The sequence below is a fragment of the Excalfactoria chinensis genome, chromosome 5, assembly GCF_039878825.1.
Source record: "Excalfactoria chinensis isolate bCotChi1 chromosome 5, bCotChi1.hap2, whole genome shotgun sequence".
Classification (NCBI taxonomy): Eukaryota; Metazoa; Chordata; class Aves; order Galliformes; family Phasianidae; genus Excalfactoria; species Excalfactoria chinensis.
In genome coordinates this window covers 37982295-37997327 of record NC_092829.1, presented here as the reverse complement: position 1 = coordinate 37997327, position 15033 = coordinate 37982295, and the positions used below count along the sequence as shown (strand labels likewise).

General features: G+C 47.0%; 3 protein-coding genes across 6 annotated transcripts in view; 1 reads left to right on the top strand and 2 right to left on the bottom strand.

Moving 5' to 3' along the window:
• The window catches only part of DENND2B (DENN domain containing 2B), a 143470-nt gene extending 138784 nt beyond the window's left edge, over nt 1–4686 (bottom strand). The window contains exon 1 of one of the 3 annotated variants that reach the window (XM_072337415.1): nt 4540–4686. The gene's annotated coding sequence lies outside the window, so the exon portion shown is untranslated. Of the gene's footprint in view, nt 1–3995; nt 4358–4539 lie in introns of those variants that run through there. The other 2 variants (XM_072337413.1, XM_072337419.1) reach the window with 2 other exon arrangements.
• A 154-nt stretch (nt 4687–4840) lies between these two features.
• AKIP1 (A-kinase interacting protein 1) lies at nt 4841–7226 on the top strand. 2 transcript variants are annotated; one of them, XM_072337421.1, is made up of 5 exons: nt 4841–5052; nt 5155–5232; nt 5405–5548; nt 5843–5893; nt 6795–7226. In XM_072337421.1, the coding sequence occupies exons 1-5, from the start codon at nt 4954–4956 to the stop codon at nt 6936–6938; spliced, it is 516 nt and encodes a 171-aa protein (XP_072193522.1). In that variant the 5' UTR covers nt 4841–4953; the 3' UTR covers nt 6939–7226. The 2 variants fall into 2 exon arrangements, with proteins under 2 accessions (XP_072193522.1, XP_072193524.1); XM_072337423.1 differs by having other exon boundaries at nt 4897–5052; nt 5435–5548.
• Nucleotides 7227–8419: 1193 nt separating this feature from the next.
• C5H11orf16 (chromosome 5 C11orf16 homolog) lies at nt 8420–14425 on the bottom strand. The gene is made up of 7 exons (XM_072338826.1): nt 14315–14425; nt 12890–13079; nt 12073–12232; nt 11103–11331; nt 9742–10404; nt 9114–9283; nt 8420–8509 (listed from the first exon to the last, which is right to left on the bottom strand). Exons 2-7 carry the CDS (start codon nt 13027–13029, stop codon nt 8420–8422), a joined length of 1452 nt encoding a protein of 483 aa, XP_072194927.1. The 5' UTR covers nt 13030–13079; nt 14315–14425.
• Between the last annotated feature and the right edge of the window lie 608 nt (nt 14426–15033).

Sequence of the window (15033 nt, the reverse complement as noted above, 5' to 3'; positions counted from 1 at the left end):
CTGCAGGTAGAGGATTGCTGTAAACGCATTCACTGTGGAATAAACTAATGCAACCTCCTTCAAAACCAGGTTGGCTAAGGATATAAAGTTATGAACCTCAACTGATGAGTAGGAACTCCTACCATAACCCAGTGTAACTCTGTCACATCAGTAGTCTCAGGCTTTCCACTACAAAGCTATCATTTCAAATTCCAAACTTGAGTTGAAAGGGATTCCCAAGCAGTAGGGTGAGTTGGCAATGAAGCATTGCCTACTTGATCTCTAACTCTCAGGTATGCAGTAAGGCAGATCTAAAAGTTCAGTTGCTAATGCAGAACAGAACTTAGAGGCTTCGTCCTTGGCGATCACAAAACTTCTACTCAAGCAACATCTGATCAGGCTCATAGCCTATTACAGACTCACAGAACGGCCCGGGTTGGAAGAGACCTCAAGGATCGTGAATCTCCAACCACCCCCGCCACAGGCAAGGCCACCAAAGCCTACATGAATGAAAAGAGGGCTTAAGTCCAGTTCCCCACAAGCGAACATCCTCATTGTTCAAACCAGGCCTCTAACTCTTTTTGTGCCCAAGAAGTAAGGACCAGGAAAATGGTAACCGTGGAGGGAGGAGGCTCCACTCCATTGGGTCAGAGTTCTGCAGCAGCACAGCAGACAAGGATTTACAATAACCTTCTACGAGGACAGAACAGCTCTTCCATGACATTTTGAACTTTGATGAATCTCACCAGGAGAAGAAAAAAAAAAGGAAAAACAAAGAAGAAAAAGAAAGTAAGGTGCAGGAAAAGATTCTGCAGCCAGATCCAGAGTGACAAATACTAATGCTCAGCTGAGGTATACACCTGAAAAACATATCCAAAACTCTTCCTAAAAGGGGAAAGCTCAGGTCTTGCAGGGTGTGACTCCCCAGAGCCTGACGAAGCCACTTATAACCTCACCAAAGTTCAATGTGACCGTGAGTGTTTACAAGTATAAAGACTAGGCCAAATCAAGAATGTAAATATTTGGATTCGGTTCCCCAAACTTGCCTCCATCTGCACTGCCAACTAAACCTCAACTGCAGACCAAAAAGTCTGAAAAGCAGCAGTTGCTCATGAAGAGCAAACTTGCACACATTGCATTCAGCATTAAAGGAGGGGAAACAAACAAATAATTTGCGATCTGAATCAAACCCATGTTTAACAAGAAATCAGTGAAGTCTGCACTGAAACTTGATTTGACTCAGCTATAATTTGGCACGTTTTGAAAGTCTGAACAGTCCAGATTTTGGTCCTCTACTCTGGAAGAGTCCACATTATGCTTAATCCTGTCTAGGTTGCTCAAAACACACCATATGTGGCACAAAGGATCTAGCACACACAGAAATTTTGACATAAACCACACTCTTAAACCATGAAAAGCAAGTGCTTCTGTTTTCCAGGCAGAGGAGATGAGGAAAATCTGCAGTGGATCCAAAGTTATTTATTTAGCAACCACAGCCCTATACTCAGAATTGACTGAGGATCCCAAATTGACTCAAGTTCTCAAGCATCCATACTTTTTTTTAACCCCGGCTCACTAAGCTGTAGATGAAGATGGCAGCCAGGGATGCATTCAAGAGAGTTGTGACCCATCCTGAGAGTTAATACACAGTACCTTTAGCTGCCAGTTCCCAGACCTTCTCAGAAAGTGAGAAGCCTTTCAGTCCCACACTTTCAGCATAGACACTGGTTGAATCAGAAAGCTAAGCAGCTCCCCAGGACCAAGGAATTTTTTTAATATGTGTACAAAGTAAGAATCCAAGCCTCCTCACTCCCGCTACTGTAAACTAACAAGAAGTCCATCCTCCCTGTTTATCTAAGTGGGAAAAGTACAGATCTGGTTCTTCAGCTCTACTGAGCTGTGGGAAACTTGGTTTTGCTCACCAGCTGAAAGCAGGCTCTTCAACACTCTTAGCAGTGACCCCTTCACAAGGGGCGAGTACCATTCCTTTAAATGCCCCTATCCTAAAAATAGTTCTGCTTCCTAAACATGAATGTTTAACAGTTCCAGGCATTCTGAAGCCCTGCATACCACTTTTTTTTTAACTTCTTTTGAACTGGCAACATTTATTTAACCAGCAATTAAAAAAGGGAGGCCCAGCCGCCCCAGTGATTCTTCCCAGAGGGTCTTAGATGTTTATGAAACACAATGAAAACAATAAAGTGGATAAAATCGTGCTATTCCATCAAGTCCTTGGCAAGACTTCCCAACCGAGAATAAATTGGCATGGTACATTACAGTCAACAGATTACACAATGGTTCGCAGGGTCACAAATAATAAGGGGTCACATGCTCCTTTAAAGTGCTACAGTATATGTTAAAAGTCAGTTGACTACAGGGAATTCAAGAGCAAGTCCTGGCAGCTACACCACAAAAATGCAGGCTAAGGAAGGTCAGGAGGTGCTTCTCCACAGCACTAGGAAACGCAGTGACTACGATGACCAAGCTGGCTATGGAAGTTTAACAACCTAAACCAAACCAGGCAGGATTCCCCCACTTCTGCACGCAAGAAGCAAATGTGGAAGGTTGACAGTGTCTGTTCCCCAGTGGTGCCCAGCAGCACCCATCCCACCACACACACCTAAGGAGTTCCGCTCACACTCCTCCATTCTCCAAGAGGAACCAGTCCCATCTCAGGAGGAAAATGGCAGATCCCACCAGTCTACTCACTCTTAAAGAGTACAGAGACTGCAAATGGCTTTAAAAGAAGCTTGATTATACTCTACGGTAATTTGCTAAAAGTAATCATAATTGCTCCAACGGGATGCTTTTCCTTTAACTGATCTTAAAGTAAGAAGGAAATGAACGGCCAAAGGTATAAATCTTACCCTTCAGAATGGTAACAGATTTGCATTATGCCACCTGTACAAACTGATCGCGAAAATGAACGTTGTATTTTGACATTTCTGAAACATACATGATTTTCTCAAATCAGGTCTGAAACATAAGATACTTCTACTCCATTATCCTTCCACTACATGGATTTTTCTCCTCTACTGAGTATACATTAATCGTGAATAAACAAAACATCATTGTTTCTCAAAGGCAAGTCAGTCTCACTTCAGTTCACCCTGCTCCGACTCTGCATTACCAGCTATGAGACTACAGCTAACACTTCCGTCCTTTGCCACAAGTTTTGATCATTCTAGGTGGCCCTTACTGGAATACTCTTTATCTGGCTGAAGTTAAAGACTGTTTAGACAGAATGAACTGAAAGAAAATCTATTACCCAAAGTCAGCACAACAGTAAAACGAGGGGGATAACAAACATTGCTATGGACCCTATTCCACGCTATTACAGTACGCATCCGGCTTCATTTGGCTCACTGTTAAGGTTCAAAATACAGCTGAGCGATAAAAATGAAGTAAACATAAGAGGCTCTCTCATACGTAGCCACTACTCTTTGATTGCAGTGACCCCTCGCTCTTTGGTAAAGCAAATGTTTGGGAGCAAGCCAAGAGCAGTACATCTCATTTTCCCACCAAGTGAACTGCTGAAGCAGCTCCCTTAGCTCTTCAGCTGCATCTGCCTTGGGATCCTTAAGTCTTCCGATGGAGTCCAGGTGGCTCTCTGACTCTTTTCAATAAGCATGCAAACATTACAGCCAGCTGGACAGCCGACGCGAGCGGGCACTGGGGGAGAAGTATCGGGCTCTCCTCGACACACACCCCGGCCCCAAACCCGGCGTGCTGCTTCGCCGACCCGCTCCGTCAGCTCGATCCCACCGCGGTGCTCTCCTGGGCTCCGCCACCCACGGCAGAGGAGCCGGCCCCGGGGCACGGCGGTGCCGAGCCGAGGCTGCCCCGGGAGCCCCCGCCGCCCCGCCGCGTATCCCGGCCCGCCCCGCAACGGGAGGCGGGCGGCTGCCGGCACGCCGAGTCCCGGCGCCGGGCGGCGGCTTCTCCCCCTGCCCCGCTCCCATGCCCGCGTCTCCCGAGGACCCGTCCCAGCCGGCGGCGCGGCTCCCGGCTCTTACCGATGCGCGCAGGGGAAGAGCTCCCGACGCCTGCAATCGCCGTCCCGCAGCACGGGCGGTTGTAGCTTCTTTGGAGGAGCGGAGAAGAGGGAAAGAAGGGGAGGGGGCAGGGAGGAAGGGAAGGAGGAGGGAAAGGATCGAGGGAGAAAGAAGTATGCGAAGGCAGGAAGTGGGGACGGCCGCGGCCAGTGCGGGAGATTAATGGGAAGCAGCCGGCCGGCCGCCAACAAAGAGCCCCGGCGAGGGGCTGCGGCAGCCAGCCGGGCCCAAACCGGGCGGGCGGGAGCGGCGCAGCGGGAGGAGGGGAGAGCGGGGAGCCCGCGGGACAGCCTCGCCCTGAGCAGCAGCGCCCGTTTGGTCTTTAATACGCTGACGGCGCTCGGGCCGCTCTGGGGAAGCACGGAGGGAAGAAGGAAAGCTCCCGCCGGGACCGCGCAGCCCACGTGCTGCCAACGCGCGCCCCGCACGGCGGGCTCCATGCGCAGAACGTGATGTGTGTTACGCGTATTCCGTAGCTGGAAAGAAGCATCGCAGCGGTACGCACCGCTTCAGCGTTAAGCACGTGCTTACTCTCCCTCCATGGCCGAGGCGGCAGCCGGCAGTAGGTCTATCATTCCTCCCGCGTGCGGACGCCTAGCAAGAAAGACCTAAAGCGCTCTGACCGACCCATCGGCCGCATCGCAACGAGGAAACGCGGTGCAGGCGTCCCGCCTTTCACAGACCGCCATTTTATTTCAACGGAGCGAGCACGAGGGAGCTCGTCCGGCTCCTGGTGCGAAGGCGGCGCTCCGAGCGCGAGCTGCCGGCCGGGAGCGGCCCGTTTACCTCGGCCGGGAGCCGCGTTTGAACCTCCCGCTTCGGCTCTTCCGCGGGGCGGGGCGGGGCGCCCCCTGGCGGCGTAAGGACGGGGCGATGGGCTGCGGCGCATGCGCGCACTGTGACGGCGCGCGGCGGCGGGATGGACGGGGCGCGCGCGGGGCGCACGGCGGAGTTGGCGCGCGCCGTGCTGGAGCGGGCTCGGCGGCGGCGGGAGCGGGAGCGCGCGGGATCGACCCCGGTCGGTGCCGCGGGCGGGCGGGGCGCGTGCACGGCGACCTCTGACAGCGCGTTCGGGCCGCGCGGCCGCACCGCGCTTCGTTAAGCGTGCGCTTCATCGCAGGAGGAAGAATCGGAACGGCTCAGCGCCGCGTTCGCCTCCGTCATGAGCTTCATGGCCCGAGCCACGCGGGAATGCGAGGTAAAAGCGCCCCGCGTGCAGCCCGGCGGCATCGCGGTAACGCTGCGACCGGCAGCAACCGGTGCCGGGGAGCCGTTGCTCCGGAGGTGGCTGCGGGGCGCTCCGTCTGACAGCAGGGGGCGGCAGCGCAGCGCCGGGAGCTGCCGGGAGCGTGATTGTGATGCCCGTCTAGGTAACGCTTTCTGTTCCGACTGCTGTCCAGAAGTACTACAGCATGGTGCCAGCCTGCAGGTGCGGGGAGCACGAGGTGAAACACATCTGCAGGTACCACGGCCGGCAAACAGGAGAAGAAGAGCTGCAGTCCTCCGAAGACCCGGTAAGGGAGGGTGTCTATGGAAAGGTTATTCCTTCCATCGGCGTGGGACGGCTGCAGTGTCAGTGACAGCAGGCTCTGCCTCGCGTCTGTGTGTGTGACAGCACAGATGGAAACTTGGACCGGTCCGAGCCTTTGGCTGAGCAGGGGGGCAGGGCAGGGTCACTGCTGGCGGCAACAGCCAGCGTGGTTTCAGTCCTGTTGCAGAGGGGAAACTTTAATGGACTCAGAGCATCCCCTCTCTCAAATTTACCTTTCTGCACTTATAATCAGAAAATGGTGTCTTTTTCTTTCCAGAAAAGCGCAGCCTCTGCAGCATCCAGTCAAGCTAGAACTTGCCAGCAACATGTAAGGTTACAGAATAACGTGTTTTCAAATGTGTAACATTTCTTTATCGGGTTACAGTCAGATGTGATGTTGTGACAGCACAGATCAATGAATGGTGTGTTCACCATCCCAGAGTACACAGATGGGCAGTAGAACAGGCAGAGACTGACACAATTAGTTATAAACCAGACTGGCTATCCAGCACAGTCAAGAGTCTCCATATATATATATATATACTGATATATATATTATATATATATATACACACACACACACTGATATAGACCATCAAAACATTGTGAGTGATCTGTAGACAGCTGTGGTTTGCACCAGCAGCAATAGCCCAGCAGCCTTCCGCTCTCACCTCACTTGTGCTCATGTCCCATTCCCCATGCTGAACAAAGCACGCAGCAGCTGCTTGGCCAGTTGTTTGGCCCTGATACAGTCCCCTCTGAGGACTGCTGTTCTTCCAGGAGAAGAAAACTTCACTGTATTTTAAAGCCAAACACCACCGAATCAATTTCAGGAACCTCTAAGCCACAAAAGATGAGAGCCATAGAAACTGTGCCATAGTATGAACTGATGAGATTAACTTGGTGTATGGATGACTCCCTTTGTTAGTGCAAAACAGTTTAAGGTGACAGCTTTCAGTTTTGTAAATAGAGATTACAGCTTGTTGATTATTTCCATGGATTAAATCGTTAAATACTTTGAATGTGACACTTGTGAATAGAAACACTTAACAGTTCTGTCTCTATATTGCCTATATATTCCAGGGAAAAAAAAAAACTCCACAACATTTAGATAGCACTTTAAATGGCTTTTTTTCCAATTCAAATTTCAAGTTTATATTTTTATGGGAAACTTAACATGTCTAAATAATAAAGAAAGCTGTTTATTCCCCTCTTCCATGTCCCTAAAGACCAAGAAAGCTTCCAAAGACGTCTACATTGAAGTCTCTCCTGGCATTTATTCTATCACAGCAACCTCGGAGGACATGGTGAAACAAACCCATGTGGTGGATGTCAGTGCTGGACAAAGCATTGATTTAACTTTTGTGCTATGACGTCCATCGTCTGCTGGCAATCCTGGGAATAAAATACTGGGATTTTTTTTTAAAGCATATAATGAATTATGTTTAACTATTTCTTATTAGCATTTTAATACAATCCTCTTCTTTGGGAGTCCATTTTTATGGCCTGTATATATTTATTTGCTAACTTAATGCAGTTGTATGCAACCCACTTTGTACACTGATTTCATAAATATTTGTACATCATGTCTCTTAATTCCAATCACGACTGTGTAATTCCAGGATCTTAAACTTGAAATAATTAAAGATACAATCAGTGGAATAAAGGCATAGTTTGGTCTTTGTGATGCCAGTTTCTTTCAGACAGAAAGTCCATGTCATGTTCTTACCCACAGAGAACAAGATCCCAGTGGTGTGAATGCAGACATACACCAGCTCTGGCACTAGTTCTAGAGCAGCTGAACATCTGTCTCAAGTATATTTCCCTTATCTACATTTTTATCTGAATTATAAAGAAACAGTGCCTTTTGGAGTGCATTTTTTAATGGTCAGCAGGTGGAGGGAGAGGGTTGGACTCTGATCTCCAGGGGTCCCTTCCAACCCCAATGATTCTATTTACTATGATGACATTTACTATCTAGGAGCCCACCTCAGCAAGGTGCTTGAGTGTATGTTAGATACTCAGCACAGGCACATAAACCATTGACAAGCTTCAAATCCTGTCTCTGCAATCTCTAAACTAGGCTAAGAATTGCCTAGCTGCCTTTTTCAGTAGAAGGCAGTTAGTATTAGTGACATGCTCTATATAGTCTGTAATCCTTTTGTAGCTGATGGCATTAAGGTTTCAGTTAATGTCAAGGAGAATATAAAATTCAATGGCTTCAACACTGCACCACTGAGAATTGTGTTAAGCTATATATTCCTCTTTTTATTTCTCTCTTTTGCTTTAATCCTGAAAAAAAAATAATAACAATAAAAAATTGGGGCTGTCAGGTTGTACCATTTCTCTATTTCTTCTGGTTTCCCTCAGAGGAATTGCTGTGCTGAATTCCTCTGGCTGGCAGCAGAGGACAGTGGATAAATTGGAGGCTTATTGGATCCTTGCTTTGCATCTGCTCAGGCTTTCAGCACTAATACTAGCTTACCTGATCTCTCCAGAACTGTCAAGAGTTCATGTCCAAATAATTCCATACAACAGCAGCCTAACCCTAAAGAATGAAGATGCTGAAATGTTATCAGGTTGGAAATCACGTCTCAGTCATTAAAATGGTACAGTTATCCATAAAGCTCTTCTATGAAGTGCCTAAATCAGAACTTTATTTGCTTAATCAGCATAACATTGCTAATACTACAAGCAGTTTACCTGAAATTTCAGCTCTTGAGCTTCATCAGCTGTACAGCTACTGAATTCTGATGGATCACGTCTCTCCCTGCTTCAGCAGGAGCTCTTGTCTGTTTTATTCCTTTCTATTCTCTGCTGATGTGCTGATGTGTACTGCCAAGTTTGTCCTCTCCTAAGCAAGTTGCTTTATGTTTATTGTCCGACTCTGTTTTCTTTTTGCATGTCTATATCTTTGTCTTCCTGATGCTACAGAAACTTCCTCCTGGAAGATAGAATACAAAACCACTGATAGACCATGAATACTTTGTGTTACCACATATATCCACTGCTATGATTCATGCTGCTGGTTCTGAGCTAGAATGAAGCACCTCTGGTTTCTTTCTAGTTTTACCAAAAGGCAAAGCATGTCAGCAGTGCATAGATATGACACTTGGCTAACACAGGGCATACCTGTCAAGTTGCAGATTGGCATAAAAAGTCTCATATAAGCTATCTTTTCTTGGGTTTTATTTACACTGAAGGTCAGAGATGACTATTTCCAGAGGCACACAGGTCCCTACTCCTCCAGGACTTCATTGGGTCGATGCCACTGGACAAGTGGCTAATTTCTGAGTGTACAGTCTTTGCTGACTGCTCATGCTGTTACTGGCATAACCATTTACATTCCAACAAGGAGCTTCAGGCCCTCCTCACTTTTATTTTAGTTAATAATTTAATTTTTTAATTAATGGAGAAGTTTCCTCCATATCATAAAATTGGTGGAAGGCCACAGCAGGCAATTACCACAGAAATGCCAGTTTCCAAACTATTAACGTGAATACTTGTTACCATGCCAGTAAATACACTATTAATACAAATTACCTTACCCCTGATGACAGCTTGATATCCTGGTATTTCATGACTTCATTCCTTGTGAATTGCCCTCTGGGAGGCTGCTCAGTGGTTTCAGGTGGTGCAACACAGGACATGTCCACAATAGAGATGGCTTTGGATTCCAGCTTGCCTTTTGTACATATGCTGCTGTGTCTGCCAGTTCCTTGGGGGACAACAATTGTATCTTAGCCTTACGCATAGGGAAGCCAGAACCGAAACAGAAATGTTCACTTAAGAGAGAAAAATGTACCTTAAACATTTTAAAGAATTCTTTCGGGTGATTGATTCCACATAGACTAGCTATGAAGGTTACTAAAGATGTTGGCATCCTTAAACACATAGAAAATGACGAGGATGAAACTCAGTGAGGGGTATCTGCCTCCACATGAGATTCATTGCTCTGGAAGTTTTCCACTGGATGAGTTGCCAGAAGAGCTAGCATGCAAGATGAGGGGGCAGAAATGTTGGGGAGGAGGAAATAGTGCATTGGCAGCTGACAGGCAAATGCATGGTACTTATATCAACTACAGGTTAAGTGAGAGCCCACATGAAGGGGGGCACAGAACATGCCGGCTATATCTCTCTAGTTATTCCTTCCTTTTTAGGGTGTTTTAAAGGTACCTGAATCACTGGCACGAGACTTGCAGTGGTTCCTTTTCCAGGATTTCCATTCAGGTCCTGCAGATTCCTCCAGACTGGGCTTCTCAGGATGACTGAGGTCTGCGTTAACAGTACTGCCCTCTGCAGTACTCTGAGTGGGGAACACCTCTGGATCACCCTCTGAATCAGAAGAAGGGGAACACGCTGCCACAGCTGCTAACTCCTTTTGGTTTGGACCTTCCAGTTCTAGAAGGGGTGGAGCGGATTTACTGCTGGGCTCTGCCTCTTCAGCTTCTCTCTGAGAGAACTGAGACTTGGGCGGAAGAGGCCACCAGACATCAGAATGGCCATGGCAGCAGCAGAAGCAGCAGACACAGGCTGATGAACAGCACATACCACTGCAATGACTGTGGAGAAGTGGCCAGAAGGGTGAGCAGAGCAAGCTGTGCTTAGCATGGCTATGTGCAACACAAACAGGAACCCAGGTTCTTTTAGGACTGCGGGAAAAAATGCACGAGTTAACGTCAGGAATTTCTCTGTGCTTTAACCTGCTGGAGAAAGGCATGTGGATCATCTCCACAATCCTCCCACACAGGCTAGGAGGGATCCACAGCGCTACACCTTGTGGCAGCTTCACTTTCTTGTCATTCCAGAACTGAACCATAATTTCTTCATCTTCTGAGGCTGTTGAGAGAAAAGGCATGCAGCTGTGAGCAGCCATTCTGCTTAGGGAGCACACACAGCTCAGGCTCTGCAGCTTGGGGCATGCTTTCTAGTCCTGCCAGCTGCAGCATCAGTGATCTCGTCTCGCTGTGACACCTGGCAGCATCTTTCTTCCCAGTCTTTCATCAGATGAACAAGTCAATGTTGGCTGAGTTTTGTCATTGCTGTCAAAGCCAGCAGTAACACTCTGGAGACACGCTACCCATATTTGAGCAGTCAGCAGAGCTTGTCAGACAGAGGAAAATGATTGAGCTGCTGAAATGCCATGCTTGGGTGATAAGGTCACCCCCAGGATGCATCCTTCAGTATGAGCATGAGCACTCTAGCACAGATGGATGCTTCCTGAGAGCTGCCACATTTGGATCTCTCAGGAAAAGGCCATTGTCCTTCCCACAACAGACACAGCCCCGCCTGAGCATACAGGAAATTGCAGATCTGTGGATATGGAAGGTGACGTTTTAGTGGGTCACAGCTTCCTTAGGGTCAGACAGGCAAGGTTACATGCTGATATCCATCTAAGGTCATATCAGCTACATCAGCTCCTGGAGGCCTTAAGCTACAGTGAGTTCACTGACAGCTCTCTGGCAATAGCACAACAGAGTTCATCCCAAGAGTCTCACTTGTGTTCTTGAGAAAGGCAAGCAAGACATCCTTCTTACCTCGTAAGGGGTCCCTCGTCTCAATGCCTGTGAGGACAGTTCCAGGGCCATACCTCACCAAATCTGGTTCCCAAGGTGCCAATACTTTGTCTCCCGGCAGCAAGGAATGCTTCATACCATTGGCATACTCCAGGATGTCATCCTTTGCTGTTTTTTGCACACAGACCGAATGCCTTCCATACAACTGAAGAGGTCTGGTAAACTCTACCAGGAACATCCCCCTTTCATTCTGTTACCAGGAAAAAAAACAACACACTGTTATGCATCAAGTCATGTAACCGCCAGGTACAGTCCCCGCTGGATTTCACAAGGCATGCTGTATGCACCAGGCACACCAAAGCTGTTCTTTAGGCACTCCCAAGTCCTTCCTCGTTACATACAACATGAGCTCACTGCTGGGGAGCTGCTGGAAATTTTTATTTTCTTGTAAGCTAAGGCCTGTCAAGAGGCTTTCAGTCAACACTGAAACGAGACGCTTCCTTGTTCTCGAGAAAGAATAAACTCTTTTTTTTCCCCTTAAGTTTGAAGTGCCAACAAACTGATGAATTAAAGCTTTCACCAACATTTCTGAAGACACCGTGCCATTGGTCTGCAGCTGACTCAAGCTGGCAGTGTGTACATAACACACCACCAAACGCTTTTCCTAAGCTGGTGGCTATGTGTCTATATACAACACTGGCCAGCACACTGTTCACAACAGCTCTGATGCCATCCAGGCTTGGCACAGCGCCCAGCACCAGCAGAGGTGCAGCCCTGCTGTGCACACAGAACCCAGGTGGTGCACAAGGACTGCTGCAGACTGCATCCTCCACACTCAGCCTTTGCCAATGGGCAGAGGGGTGTCCTGCAGCCACACTCACTTCACCCACTTCACCTGAGCTCAGTGGATGGCCCACCTGCAAGTGAACAGATCTGACTGACAACCCATGACACCTACCCAAATGACTACAGCACAGAGACTGTCGCTCACCTCCATCTCCTCTTTTACTGTACCACGGTAATAAAATCCATCATGCTCCCCTCTCACCAGAACAGGGACATTTTTGTCTAAGATCACAGATCTCTGCATTGTGCTCAGCCTCTGCCATGCTGGGCCAAGGGAGGAGAGGCAGCTCCCAATCCGCTGGCACCTTGAATAAAATAAAATTGGTCAGTAGTGAGAGAAATCAGTTTCTGTAGGTCAAGTAAAAGTATATACGCATTTATATCTTCTAAGATGTAAGAACAAGGTTACTGCACCTCATTTTATAGAACTCCCACTTTTTACCCAGTTCTCTTTGGTTTGGGATTAAGAGGAAGAAAGCTAGGAATATGCTGGAGACTTCGGTCAGTATCATTTGCACTAACACCTTTTCTGTCTACATGGCAAGCTAAGACAACCCTGAAGAACAGGCAAGAGAAAAAGATGCTCCAGCACAAAGTACAGCTTAGAGGCACTCAAGCACTGCAGCTGATGGTTTAAGCTCAAAACAGGGAAATAATTCCCTGTCACACAGCATTAGAACCATTTCACAGAAGATCACTGCTCATAATGCTTTTATTTATCCAAGTAACATTATGGACTTCTTTTTTGATAGCAAGTTTACCCCAGGCTTTGCTTTCCATAATCTCTAGGGTAGCAAATCATTTTAGTTAACGCAATCCAAAAACTGCCAGTATGAGGACGAAGAAAGCACAAATGATATTCAAATTGCTAATGTATTAACCTGACACATCCCAGACTGTTTTGTCCTATTAGATATCATGCAATAGAACAAATCACAGATCCAACAAGAACTTAATTTTACCACAGGGGAGCAAGGGCCTTGGTGATCCAGGCAGGATGCATGGCAAAGGAACTCCTGCAGCAGGGGTGGACAGCAGGGATAACACTGGAGCACAGGAACTTGTTCAGAGCTGGCATCATGCTGCAGTACCTGTGGTCCATGGGCAGGAATCCTGAATGAGTTATTCTTGCAAAGGCAGCTACCTGCAAGACTAAAACACAAGCTGTCAGTAGTTGAAAAGAGACAACATACTGGTATTTTCCAAGCCAAGCAAATGTTTTCCAGGTTGCCCTCAAGGTCTCAGTAACTTTAATTAATTAGTCTCATGAAAAGAAAAAAAAGACTGAATTCAAAGTATCCAGTCTGGTGTTTGGTCATGTGAACCCATATTACTGACCTCAGGGACTTCCACTCACTCAAATTTGTGGGTGGCAACCCTGCCCACAGCAAACAACTTGGAAATGGATGATCTTTGAGGTCCCTTCTATCCCAAGCCATTCTGTGATTCTGTAAATCTCTATCTAGTAAAGGGACATAAACATCCAGGGAAACATTCCTGCTGTAGAAATTGTAAGGAAAGCAATGTTCTTAACTAGCTCCAGCTTTTGTTCCCCTCTATAACATGCAGTTCTTCTCATTCATCTACACTCTCCTTTACAGCTTCCTTATACACAGAGCCAGCCCAACCCTCCCCATTCTACAAGCTAAAACAGAAGCTGCAGCTGCAGTTCACATAGTTGAGCAGGCAGCTTTTGACTGTAGTGCTAGAACGCAGTTGCCTCTGATATATTAAGAGGAAATATTTTGATCTCCCGGCTGCCCTGTCATGTTTTGCAACAGTAGGATTATGGCTTGCCACGAGAATGAGATGCTGAGATTTGATGAGAGCTAACTCCTCAGAGGCTGTCATGCTAAGATTCATGAGGGGATGCTCTCTCTGATCATCTGACATAAATATATATATATATATAAATATATATTGTTTAGAAATATTCAGCATGCTGAGGGTACAATTTGTGACAGTCAGCAATATATAAACCAAGTGCCTAATTTACCTTTATTTTGTTTTGTAGAAGATACTAACAGAGATCCTATCAGTTTCTACAAATTCTTACCATACGTAATTTCAAACACACACAGAGTCAAGTAAATTAACTGCTGAAAAATGTGTCTTATAAAGAGCAAATCAACACATTAAACTCATACTTACTACACAAGCTCCCCTATCACAAACTGAAGCAACCAAGCTGGAATCCATATTTTCTAAAGGAATGCAAATTCCACTACTAAGTTAAAGCCTGCTGTAAAGCTGCTCAGAGCTGTCCTGCCATGAGCCAGGTATTGCACAGATGTACAAAGCAGGGCTCTGACAAAGGCAGCTATGGAGCACTGTGAGATTTCCTGAATAGTTCCATACATTTGGACCCAGAAGCATTTCAAACTTACCAGCTACTGATAACTCTAAATCTTGACCATATGTATTCAGTCTTGAGACAGAAACCTCGTCCTTTTGCCCTGTTGGATGCAGGAAGCATTTGTTGCCAGTGCTTTCTAGTTGCTAAGGAGGTCAGCAGCATGGCTACCACTGGGAACTGACGTGCTGACCTGACCCGGCTGTAGAAACGAGCCTTTGCCTGCCACGTACCAGCCCAAATGCTACTAAATGCAGCTCTGGTGATCCAGCCATTGCACTGAGACCACGGGGGCAAAGAAAGGATTATAAAAGGGCAAAACATCCCCCAGACAAAAGAAACGTATCATCATTCAAAGCTGCGGTTCAGATTCACAATCATAAAGCACCACCACAAATATACTTTTCAGAAACGAGGAGAGCCAAAGCTGGGACAAACTGAGATCAGATGCCCGTACAAAATTCTTCTTTCCATAATAAGGGGGAGGAATTAGCAAATTATCTCATTTTACTGCAAAGCATGTATAAAAACAAAACCATTGAATCATAGGATGACCTGGGTTGAAAAGGACCACGATGATCATCCAGTTTCAACCCCTCTGCTGTGTGCAGGGTCACCAACCACCAGACCAGGCTGCCCAGAGCCACATCCAGCCTGGCCTTGGATGCCTCCAGGGATGGGGCATCCACAGCCTCCTTAGGCAACCTATTGCAAAACATCAGAGAATCATGCAGAAATCTTCCTGCTAATCTC